A 12,968-nucleotide genomic window follows, 5' to 3' on the forward strand; every position below is an offset into this window, starting at 1 on the left:
TTTATCAGATGTGGTGACTTCATTCCATCCAGTAAATATCAAGTTTCCCTCTCTAATCTGCATTACTATTCTCAAAGCCTTCGCTCAGGCGTGGGTGTGCATGCACATGTTACTTGTCATTTCCAAGGACAGGTGATCGCCACTGTTTCCAGAGAGTCTGTCCAACCAGAAGATGTAGTTCCCTCATTAATTCAAAACAATACTAAGTACTTAGGGTTTTTTTAAATTCAATTTAATGAACATATACTGCATTATTAGTTTCAGAGGTACTTAGGATTTTACGACACTTAGATTTACACCAAAACTAATGGAGATAAAAACATTTGCGTCATCAAATGGTGGATTCTAGGATTTTTCTTTAATTACCAACAGCTGCTCCAAACCTCACAGCTGTATTGATTTTGACAACTGTCAATTATGGGATTCTTTTAGCAGAGAGGAGCAGTCAGCTGTGCTATGTGCATTTCACTGTATTCCTCGCAGATGCTGAAGTTTAAGAAGGTGTCCCTGCTGGGCTGGAGTGACGGCGGCATTACATCTCTTATTGCAGCTGCAAAATATCCATCGTTCATCAGCAAGATGGTGATCTGGGGAGCCAATGCCTACGTGACTGATGAAGATGAGAAGATTTATCAGGGTAGGTCTCACGAATCGTAGATGTCATGATAAGTGGTACCTTTGCTCTCCCCTTCTCAGGACTTACTTCGATCTGTATTGACAAGTCCTGTCTCGTCTGCTTCCAGTTCTCAGCTCTGAGGTCAGAAAAGCTATGAGTTCTCACAAAAGCCCTACAGTTTAACCAGTCTGTGTTTTAACGCTTTCTGTTGGCAGAAGTGACATCTTCGTGACTCAGGAAAAGGTCCTAGAAAATCCGCGTTCACATTTCTGACTACTGATAGTGAACTTCAAGGAGGAAGGGCTTGATGGAAAGTGTTCTTCATAACCTCTTAAAATTATGGGAGCGTAAAAGGAATATTGTATTGAAACCTTATATTTTGATAAATTCTGTGCTGTTCACATTTCATAAGGTTGTCCTTGAAGCTTATCTTTGAAGGTTTTAGAGGCAGAAGAATGGGGACCAGCAAACTTAGAGCCTGTGGGCCAAATCCAGCCCATCTGTTTTTGTAAGGCCGGGCACTGATGGAGAAGGCCAGCAGTGGCAGGCCTAGAGATCAAGCGGGGTGCCCCGTCTGTCCCCGTTTCCTCCTCTGTGCCCAGAGTTGCTGCCCAGCTGTGGGATTGCAGGCAGCACCTCAGGACTCGCTTAGCCTCCAGCAAGCTGACCAGACTGAAACTGCTTGGCTCTCGGGAGGAGAAGAGGACACATCAGGATCTGGGGGTGTCTGGGGCAAAAATCAAAACTGCCCTGGGGTACCCCCCGACCACCATCTGCTGGGTTGACCCACCAGGACCCTCTTCTTCAGTCTGGTGGCTTTTGATCTCAAGTATGTCTCTCCTGGATCTCAGATGGCCTGGCCCAGGCAGTTAGGGTCAAGCGTAAATCTGCCTACCTAATACCTTTGATTTTGCCTCTTGGCTTGCAAAGCCAAAAATACTCTCTGGCCCTTGACAGAAAACATTTGCAGACCCAGGCACTAGACTATGACAAGTCTAGTTTTATTCAGCTGGTTCTGCAATTCACCTGATTTAAGTAAGCCACTAAATGGCAGTGTTCTGTTGTAGAATCTTAGTTCTTTGCACTGTTTGTGAAAGGACAATGAACCTCTTAAATGATGAGTCGGAGGCAGTCACCCATCCTAATCAGCACTCCTGCTTTTCCTTATTGTATCCGTACCAGGTTCAGAGGAAAAAAAATACTGAAAAAATATACTGTAAATGGAATGGAAATGCCTGTGACAATGCCTGCCTTCTCTGTCTGGTAATTCCAATGTCTGGGTCATTTTCGGGTCAGCATTTGCTGGTTGTCTTTTCCCTTGAGAATTGGTCAGATTTGCCTGTTTGGGGATTGTAGAGTTTTTTCATTTATTTATTTGTTTTATATGTTGGTTAATTTGGGATTGTTTTTATTGTGCTATGTTGTGAGACTTGGTATCCTGTTAAAACTCTGAGGAATGTTGATTTTTTTTTTCTTGGCATGCCATCAGCCTGGTTAGGTTCATACTGCAAATTCTGTTTAGCCTTCTGTGGGCTATAGTTCCAGCAGCAGGTCCATTCTCAGAGCCTGTTCTATGCTTCTTCGTGTCTGCCCCACACAAACCCTACTCAGGCTATGCTGGGACATAGGTGGTGGTTTATATGGTAGTTCAGTTCTTGATGCTTATGCTGTGTGCTTTTTTGGATCTTCCCCATGCATGGAGCGCTCAGGGGTGATCCCAGGACTTGAATCATTTCATTAGTTCATATGCAGAATTAGGGACCCCCTTCAAAGCTCCTATGACCAGAAACAGATTTCTCTCAGAAAGAGAGGTTTCAGCAGCCTCCCCCCACCCCCCGCTGCTGTGCTTCGCGCAACTGGAGCCATCTTTAGGGCAAAGCAGCCAGAGAAAAGAGGTGGAAGAATTAACAGGGATTTCACCTACAATCTTCAGTTACTAGGGGCCCCTTTTTCTGGTACCTTCGGTCAGAAAGCTAGCCTTCTCTTGGGGTTTTAGGGGCCTGTCTGTTGCTGGACTAGTAGTGCAGGCCCATGGCTGTGCACCTTCACAACATGGACTACAGTAGGAAGAGAGAGAGAGAAACAGTCTTCCTCAAGCAGGGGAGCCTGGTCCAGGTCCTCTGGCTAACTCTAGGGGTCTTCTGAAGTTCCCACTTTCCGCATCCCAAACCACATGTGTGGTCCACCCCCCCACTCCGTGTTTCAAAGTTGGGACTCCAAGGAAGAAAAGGGAAATAAGAAACTCATCCCCTTTCTGTGTCATTATTCAAGGTTTGACTGTTCAGCCTCCTGCTCTTATACATTAGCATGTAGTTGCTCCTTGTTCCGTCTGGAGTTCAGCTATAATCCATTGGGGGCGGGGCGCTCACACCAGCTTAGCCAGCACCCACGCCCAAGAGATACTGGGTACTCACTTGAGCAGATGTCTCACAGCTTCTGCTATGACTAGGGGGTGATGTTCTCTAAACTACTATTCAGCCAGGCTCCTCCTGAGCCCCAGAGCCAGATTTCTATCTATCAGCTGAGCACCTTCCTCTGGATAGCCTGTAAGTCTGTCAAAACTAGTGTGTCTGCCTTGAACTCATTACCTCATAACTCTTCCCACAGCCCAGCCCGTGTCTCAGTGAGTGGGGCCCGGGCCACCTGGGAGGCATCCAGGGCCGACCTCTAAGCGTAACCCCTCCTTTCTTCCCGCCTACTGTTTTCCTGCTTCGGACCCGTGGCCTCTGAGGGCACTTGGTCTTACATGAAAGAGTTTCCTCACTAGCAAAAACCTGGTCACCAGATTCTGTGACTTACAATCCTTCAGTGACTTAAGTGACCTCCAAGCACCTGGGCCCTGCCTGCCCTGAAGCGAGCTGCGCCTTCCCCCTAGGCCGCCGTGCGCCAACGCCCCCGCCTCCGTGCGCTTCCTCTCCCCCCCCCCCCCCCGCACCTTCCCCCGCTTCCCTGCACCTTCTCCTCCAACCAGCCTCTCTGCACCTTACCCCCTGCACCTCCCGCCCCCCACCCGCCCCGGACTCCCTGCGCCTCCCCTGCCCCGGCCTCCGTGAGCCTTACCCCCACCTCAGCCCTGTGCCCCCCCCCCCGCCTCCCGGTGCCCCCCCCCGCCTCCCCGCGCCTTCCCCTCCCCCCCCGCCTCCCCGCGCCTTCCCCTCCCCCCCCCGCCTCCCCGCGCCTTCCCCTCCCCCCCCGCCTCCCCGCGCCTTCCCCTCCCCCCCCCCGCCTCCGTGCGCCTCCCCTCCCCCCTCCCCCCCTCGGATGCCATGTGCCTTCCCCACCCCCAACCCCTGCCTCCCTGCGCCTTCCCCTCTGCCCTCGCCCTCCCTGCGCCTTCTCCCCCTCCCAGCCTCCCTGCACCTTACCCCTGCACCTACCCCGCCCCCTCCCGTCCTCCCTGCGCCTCCCCCCCCGCCTCTGTGTGCCTCCCCCCCCCCCGCCTCCCTGAGCCTTCCCCTCCCCCCCCCCGCCCTCCCTGTGCCTTCTCCCCCTCCCAGGCTCCCTGCACCTTTCCCCCTGCACCTTGCCTCCCCCCCCCAACCTCCCACGCTGAACAGCTGCTACTCCTGGAACAGACTTTCTCCTTTGCGCCTCTCTGCCTCGGCACCTGCTTGTGTGCTCGCCTGCGCGGCCTGCCCTCCAGCCGGGTCTCCCCACACGCGTCTTCTCCAGCCACCATTCTGGAGCCCGTGCCCCGGCCGATGCTTGTGCCTCTGGCGCTGGTGTATTCCGCACACCCTTTCACCGGCCCGATTGTCCTGGGCGCTGTCACCCTGTCGCACCTTCCCTTCAGTCACAACTGTGTGAACTCCCCATGTTCAGTGACCCTGACTTCCCTTCTTTGCGCCGCACACAAACCACGAGAAGCTCCCTCCTCACCTCACACTCCTCTTTCGCATTTTCTGCTGCCCTTCCTAGGCCCACTCCCTCACGGCCCCCTCTTGCCCTGACTTGGGCGACCCACCGGCCTCGTGGAACCAGCGCCTCCGTGCTGCCAAGCCCCGCAGATGCTTTATCGCCCTTCGGCTCCTTGGTCATGCTGCAGCATTTGAAAATACACATCCCTCTTCTCGAAGCTTTCTGTGCCCTGGAGTTCTTGCCACCACGTCCAGAACTTTCCCCTTACCTTGCTTAGTCTCTGTCTTTGACACCTTCCCTGCTCTGCTCTGCCGGGCACCATCCTTAGCTCTCTGCTTCTCTTCTCGTTCTTATACCCAAGGAGCTTCCCTCGTCCCTTGGCGTCCTCAAACTCCTAAATTCCAGGTATTCAACTTCGTGTCCATTTTTCTTACCTGGTTGCCCCACAGGCACCTTACATTCAGCGTGTCTAAAGTCGAGCTCAGGATCTTTCCTCCACACCTGGTCTTCCTGCTACATTTCTCACTTTGCTAAATGACACTCGGTGGAATATACTCTTTCTTCCACAAAAGAATATTTTAATTATGATTTATGGAATGCCTGCCATGAGCTAATATTAACATGGCTGTTTATGACTCAACTCTGGGCTCAGACCCGCGAAGAAACCTGTGATGTTGGCACAAACTGGGAAGGTCTGCCAGTAAAGCCCAACGTTTCACGTCTGCAGTATAGTGATCCAGCCCTCTGCATTCTTCTTGCGTTCTGCTGGGCTCTGTCTGGAATCCATCTCACCTTTTCCGTTCCTCCTGCCAGGCCCCGGTTCCAGGCCTCCGCATCTGTCTTCACTTAGATCAACCAGCACTTTCCAACCTGCCCTGTCTTTACCTCATTTCAGTCTACTTTCCTGACTGCTTGGATGGTAGTTTGCTAAGATGTGAATCTCATTATGTCTTACTTGAAAACCCTCCAAAGTCTCGCATAGCTTTCCAGATAAGTGGAGTTCCGACTCCTCTGCTTTGCTCACAAAGTTTGAGTGAGCTGGTACCCCCGCCCCCATCTTTCTAGGTCCATCCGCTGCCACCTTGTCTCCTCTACCCGCACATACCCATCCTTTTCTTCGGCCACCTGGAAACTCCTGAAGTTCTAGCAATAGATGGAATGGCTCCCATAGTTGCTTGCTGGCTTCTGTTCTCGCAGACTTAGACCCAGCAGTGCCTCCTCCAGGAAGCCCACCACCACTGCCACTTCCTGCCGTTGCCCTCTGAGCTCACTGACCCTCCTCTGTCCTCCCCAGCCTCTCCCACGACATCTCTCCCACTCTTCTACAGAGGTTGTTTACAACTCTAAACGATAAGGCCCTTGAGGGCAGAGACCAAATCTCATTCAGATTTGTACGTGCTGTGAGTAACGCTCAGCAGCCTTCAAATGATGTTTACTGGATTAATTCACTAAATAATGGTGAGCCAATGAGTTTTCTTCTGGTGCTTAGCACAAATTATATGCTCAAAAAATAAATGTATCTGTTTTCCCGGGGGTGGGGGGGGATACAAATTATATGTTTCACATCAGCAAATAGTTTGATTCAAATAGTTAAATTAGGAACTTAACTGTGAAACATAATTGCTACTTATTTTTTGGTGGAAATTATGCTTTGGGATAAAACTGGCTTCCTCTTAAAAATTAACAGAAGTAAGTATATAAATACATAGAATATTTTTGAGTGTTATATGCTGGGTACTGTTGTTAGCACATTTCATGTCTAACTTATTTACTCTTTATCTCAGAGTGGTGGTATAATTCTCATTTTTCAGATGAGGAAACTAGCACAGAGAGGTTCAGGAACTTGCTCAGGGTCACAGAGCTAGTAGGTGCGACCCAGCCAGTATGACTTCTGAGCCTGTGTACTTAACCACATTGCTTGGTGTGAACATCTGGCTTGCCCCAGCTACAGCTGGATTTTTCTGCCCCTTGAGATTTAGATAATATTTCCCTGAGAGTCTAAAGCTAAAGTCTAAAGTCTAAAGTTTATATACTAACAGATACCTCTCACTCTAAATGCCTGCTTTGACCGAGTTAATTCACTTTGAGAAATCTCTTGCTATCCCAAAGAGGAATTTACATGTTAGCAAGAAAAATGTCTTCACATTGAACATTAGCCCATTTGGATTAAAAGATCTTGGCCTTCTGTCACAGGGGAATTTTTTTATTTATAAAAAATATATAATTTTATTAAAAGTCTTATAAAATTTTATAGTTTTAAAAAAGTATTAAAATTTTATAAAAACAAAATTTTATAAAATGTTACATTTATATTACATATTAATAATACTATTAACAATATAATAAAATACCTTATATATATAAATTAAACATTTATGTTAAATATATTTGTGTATCTTTAAATATGTAAATTAAACAAATAATATGTATTTATGCTATATATCATAAGGTATACAATATGTATTTAAATTTTATTTTGTAATTATATATTTTATTTACATCTGTTTATATTCCTAAACAATATGTAATTTAGTTTTATTTGTTTTTGAGTCATACAAAGTAGTGCCTTCTTCATACCATAGATCATCTTCTGTGACTCACTGATTTCAATGAACATTGAATTTCTAAGATTCATTCATGATAATGCTGTATCGTATTCCATTGGGCAAAAGTATTTTATTTTCCCTCTCTTTTATCAATGGACTGTAGGTCTGTTTTCACTGTTGCTGTGAACATTCATGTACATCTCTCCTGGGGCCTATGAGCAGTGGTATCAGTCTGGGGTATAGGCCCAAACGTGAGATTTGCTGAATATTGTGGTATGCAAATACGCCATGTTACCAGTGACCAGCTGTTTTCCAACTACATAAATTTGCATTTCCACCACCAGCGTAATAGATTCCTTAATTTACATCCTCAAAAACTTGGAATCATCAGACTTCCTAGTCCCAGCCAGTCATATGGATATGAAATGGTATCTTACTGGCGGACTTAATTTGCATCTTCCTCTTTCTAATAAGATTGAGAATCTTTTTATGTATTTATGCGCCCCTGGGGTTTCTTCTCCTGTATTGTCCCTATTCATGTCTTTTTGTTTCTTTTTGTTGATTTATATGTATCAAGATTACATAAAAGTTTTAAAACGATAGGTTTAACAGGCATACCGTGTGAAGTCTAACAGACAAACACCCAAGGACTCTCCATGATGCTCGAGAATAGAACACTTCCAGTATTATTACGATGTTACTGATTTGCAGGGTGTTTGTTGTTTGACAGTCTGATTATTATCCCCTTGCTGGTTAGTAATTGGGTTAGTCCTTGTTCTGCACAGCTTGTGGCTTGTCCTTTCACTTCCTTTCTAGACAGAACTAATTTTAATGTAAAAAAATGTTCGTGTTCTGTTTTCTCATTAGCTTGGCAAGTTTTGTGTATTTTCACACTTAACGGACATTTTCGTCAGTTTCTTTACTCCCCTTCTTTCATCTCAGATATTCCTCCCAAGCTCACTTCTCTTTGTCTTCAAGTTATTTTTTTAGAAGATCTTTAAGGGCAGCTCTGTTAATAGTGAGCTCCGTTTTTACCTCATACTGTCTTTATGCCACGCTCATTCTTGAAAGATTGTTTGGCTAAGTGCAGAAATGTAAATGGCAAATTATTTGCTCAGCCATTCCATGGTCTTCTGCCTTCCTCGACCACTGTTAAGAAGTTTTGCCCGTGTAGCTTTCCCCCGTCTGGAGTGAATGTGTCTCACCTATTGCTGTTTTTCAGGTTTCTTCTCTTTCTTTGATGTATTGCTATTTTACTGTTGTGTGTCCAGATGCGAATTCCTTTTTATTTATCCAGTTTGGGTTACATTCAGTTTTTATCTGTGGATCCTTATCTTTGATCAGTTCTGAAAACCATTCTTGCCCGTGTCCTCCTTCCCATATTGCTTCTCGTCCGTTCTCCTCCATCAGGGCACTGATTGGACTTTGTGGGCCTTGGCTTCCCATCTTCCATGTCTCTTGTTCATCTTCTTGTCTCTCTGTGTGGTGGTCTGCATCATTTCTTAAGCTTTCTCTTCCAGTGTTTTAGCTTTTTCATTAGCTTTATTAAGATTCTGATTGTGTTGTGACCTGTGAGTGGGAGCGAATATTTGCTTACTCTTAATCTGAAAACACACACACACACAAGACCATGCATACAAATTGATGATGCTTTCTTTCAGAGAGGATTTACATTTGCTATTCTAGGGAAGCACAGGCTCCATACCAGATTGGAGCCATTTTCATCTCCACTTAATCTAGGAATCTTGGGTTCGGCTCTACGCACCCACCCCCAACTACCAGTTACATTTCCCGCAAAAGCCACCCTGCCTTTTGAGTAGTCTTACCACTCTTTGCTCTCTTTTTAGGTTCTCTTCCTCACACACACACCTTCATATCCTAGTTTGCATTAATTGCTACAACTCCAACAATGCAACAAAGAATATGTTTTATGAAGGAGATTTAGTCGTAGGGATGCCTGGGTGGCTACTTGGTTGAATGTCTGACTCTTGATTTCAGCTCAGGTCTTGATCTCAGGGTCATGAGTTCCCATGGAGTTCCCTACATGCCCAGCATTGCGCTCCACGCTGGGCATGGAGCCTACTTAAGAAAAAAAACAAAAACAAAAACTAGTCGTTCCACTGCAAGGGTACCTTGCAGAGGCTGTGGTCTGCAATGGAGCCCAAAGTAGAAATATCTGTAGGAGATTTTTTTTTTATTGGCCATCTTTATGACCTCTTGCTGGCTCCTCTCTCCTTCCCCCTCTTCCAACTCTCCTTTTTCTTCTTCCCAGACCTCCTCCACACCCTCTTAATTTCCAGACTTCTCTGCACCCCTCTGTGAAGTCTTTTCACTCCTGTGCAGAGCAGGTCAGCTCTCCCAGCCTCCATGTGCACCTCTGGGCTTAACCTGGGCAGGTCGGAACAGATCCGGCTCGTTCTGTCACAGCATCCGCCCACCTTAGAAGGCAGTGCACTTGTAAACAGCAGTTTTTCCTCCACTCTCTAATTGCATTCACTGAGTACATACAGGGTGCCTGTCAGGGCCCTGGTGCTGTCGGGAGTGCCATGGAGGGGTTATTGTTTGATATGAGTTCATGTCATTAGTCATGTGTTTTCTTTGAGGTGTATTGTGTAGCGGCAGCACTGTGTTAAAAGCTGTTATTAAGCAAGATGTAATACGCTCAGAAGCATTAGAATTATCAGTGTGTTTAAAGAAATACGGAAAGGAGTGGGCTAAGTAATTGAATTTGTTCATGTTTTATTTTTTTTAAAAGATTTATTTATTTGAGAGAGAGAGAGAGCACGAGCTGGGGGAGGGTCAGGGGGAGAGGGAGAAGCAGGCTTCCTGCCGAGCAGAGAACCCAACACGGCTTGAGAATCATGACCTGAGCCGAAGGCAGATGCTTAACTGACTGAGCCACTCAGGTACCCCTAGACTAAACCTCTTCTTGTCAATACTTCTATTTTTCAGGTATCCGAGATGTTTCTAAATGGAGTGAGAAAATAAGAAAACCTCTTGAAACCTTATATGGCTATGACTACTTTGCCAAAACCTGTGAGAAGTGGGTGGATGGCATAAAACAATTTAAACATCTTCCAGATGGTAGGTTATGTGACCTGTTTAGCTGTTCCTTTGCTGATGAGAGAGGCTGCTTGCGTTCTTCCCCTGGTGTTCCAGAATTCCCTGGTGATGAAAGCACTCACCCACTGTCCTTTCACACTAATGCGTGAACAGAGGATGCTAGTGATTGTATACCATACACGCTCTTGCATAATAAATCCGCCTTAAGCGATGCTATATGTATACACTTACTCTATGTATCAGGGTTCACAGTGTGAAGTCTTTAATAGACTGTTCCTTTTTCCTTCTAATCCTTTGTGTGTACGATGACAAAATAATTCTCCAGAAGCCTCAAATAGTGTTTGTTTTTCTCTAATTCTGGAGTGGGTAATCAGAAAACAAACAAGCTGTCGTGCGTACCATATTTTTTTCTTTTTCACATTTAGATGCATGACCCTGCTATATCCTCTCTTACCAGGATAAAAAAGAAGGGCCTTTGTGTCATGACCTTCAGCTCCAGCAGAATTAGCCTGAGGAAGAGCGTTCAATTTATTTCCCACCTTCAGAACTTAGTTATGTGGCTCTAATTCCCTGTCTTCATCAGAAAAATTAACAAGATTTCCACTAACAGGAAGAACTGACATCTTTAAGAGAAATTCTGAATTAAAGGCTGTTTTTCAATAGCCATTTACATTGCTAATCTCTCACTCTTCTATTTTAACTGCTAAAAGAATAGAGGGTAGCCGAGATCAAATCTGGGAGCACATTTGTGACAAAATGGCTGCAGCTGAAGGAGCAGTTTGATCTATTAGGTAATCATTTCCAGAGTGAGTCACCTATCAAAACTTTCACAATGAAAAGGACATTTGGAACTATTACTTTTCTGGTTCAAGTTCAGAACAGCAAATATATCCTCTTCCAGTGCAGTGTACCCACCCAGAGAAATAGATCTTTGAAAATGTGTCTCCCTCAGCTCTTAAAACAAAAATGCCATAAAGATGTCTAAGACAGTTCTCCATTAAAGAAGGCACATTCTTGAAACGTAAATTTTTGTGCTTTCCTGACTAGAGAGCGGGGTAGGAAGATTCAGAGGCAGAAGCAGAATTAAATCAGCAGCTCAAACATATGTCCTGTATCTGTTAAAATCTAAAGCTTCCATTCTGTGAAAGACCCTGTCAAGGGTATGGAAAGACAAGCCCCACAGACTGGGAGAAAATATTTGCAAAAGGCATATCTGATAAAGCACTGTTATCCAGATGTGCAACAGACTCTTAAACCTGAACAAAAAGAAGAAAACCTGATTAAAAGGTGAGCCAAATAACAAGATCCCAATACTTACCTGTTAGAATGTCCAAAACAGGATTTTTAGGGCCATGAAAATACTCTGTAATCCCATAATGATGGCTACATGTCATTATACACTTGCCCAAACCCACAGAATGTGCAACAACCAGGAGTGAACCCTGATGTAATTTCTGGACTCTGGGTGATGATGACATATGTGTCCATGTAGGTTCATCAATTGTAAAAATGTCCTACTTGGGTGGGAGATATTGATAGTGGGGGAGGCTGTGCATGTGGGGGGCTGGGGTACAGAGGAAATCCCTGAACCCTCCACTCAATTTTGCTGTAAACCTAAAATTAAAAAAATCAAATACAGTTATTAAAAAAAAAGAAAGGGAGGGGGAAAATGTCAAAATGTAGAGGAACTATAGCAGTGATCTTACAGCAAGACTGTTAATAAACTACTTATCTCCCCTTCACACTCATTAATTTCACAGGACCCTTTTTTGTCGTAATTGTACACTGTGCACGTTGGTAGATGCTCGGTTTAGGATAGGGGTTAACTGCGCAGATTTGGAGTCAGACAGGCCTGGGTGTGAAGTCTGGCCTTGCCACTTGGTTGCTGTCAAAATGATGGGCTGACTACTCAGCTTCTCTAAGCTGCCGTTCCCCATCTGTGAACTGAAGCAGCTAATAACGACCCCGTAAGGGGTTTTGAGGACTAACCAGGGTTCTGCACGTTCAGCTGTGGTGCAGTACCAAGTACACAGTAAGCGCTTGATTAAAGGTTATTAGGACTCTCTTTAGAAAGGTACTGGATCTACCAATGATTGTACAGACCAAGTGAGCTACAGCAGGTAAGGCATTGTGTCATGGGCATGAACCCATGCAAATCGTGTCTGACCCATAGTGCTCGGGATGACTGCTTCGTCCTCTGATTACGCAGTTAACAAGTGTGTGTCATCCCAGGGACAGGAGATGGCAGCTTCTGAGACCTAGAGAAGTATTTCTCTGGCCAACCCATCCCCTTCTCATTTAGCAGGCAGTGCCCCCCACCCCGGCCCCTGAGGAGGAGGGATAGGCCAGGTGCCTGGGCAGCACCCCAGTGGGCTGGCTCCCAGCTTTCTCAGGGCCCCAGTGACCCCCACAGAGGCCGGGAGGAGGCAGAGGAAGAAGGAGCTCACTTTATGGAGTACCTGCCCACTGCCCAGAACTGTAGATAGGACACCTCTTTTTGGCCTCACGGCCACCCCAGAGAACTAGAACTATCCCGTTTGACCAGGGAGGAGGCTGAAACTCCTCACTGTGGAACCGCCAGGAGTTCCCAGGCAGGAGATGGTAGGGCAGGACCAGAGCCAGGTTGTTCCTCATCTGCCTCAGGAAGGTTGTTACGATGGAGGTGAGGCCCTTATCATCTCCAGAGTATGGCAGACAGGAATGTCATGGAGGCAGGAGGAATGAAGAGCAGCTCATTTGCCATGTGTAAGTTTTAACTTCACAGGAGGTATAGAACCTCTGAGGGTAGCTGGGGCCCGGGGGGACCACTTAAGACATTATTTCAAGGGAAAAGCTTTTCAGATGCCAAGCATCTACCAGCGTTTTGCAAACTGTGGACTGCTCTC

At 46.1% G+C, this 12,968-nt stretch overlaps 1 protein-coding gene across 2 annotated transcripts in view; it reads left to right on the top strand.

Moving 5' to 3' along the window:
- BPHL (biphenyl hydrolase like) overlaps positions 1 to 12,968 on the top strand; it is a 36,533-nt gene that overhangs the window by 11,345 nt on the left and 12,220 nt on the right. For both annotated transcript variants that reach the window (XM_028122913.2, XM_028122914.2), the window contains exons 4-5: positions 484 to 637; positions 9,973 to 10,104. In XM_028122913.2, coding sequence (XP_027978714.1) covers positions 484 to 637; positions 9,973 to 10,104 — 286 coding nt within the window. The remainder of the gene's footprint in view (positions 1 to 483; positions 638 to 9,972; positions 10,105 to 12,968) is intronic.

The sequence above is a fragment of the Eumetopias jubatus genome, unplaced genomic scaffold (genome assembly GCF_037043125.1).
Source record: "Eumetopias jubatus isolate StellerSeaLion01/CBP00866 unplaced genomic scaffold, mEumJub1_p1.0 scaffold_6, whole genome shotgun sequence".
NCBI classification, from domain to species: domain Eukaryota; kingdom Metazoa; phylum Chordata; class Mammalia; order Carnivora; family Otariidae; genus Eumetopias; species Eumetopias jubatus.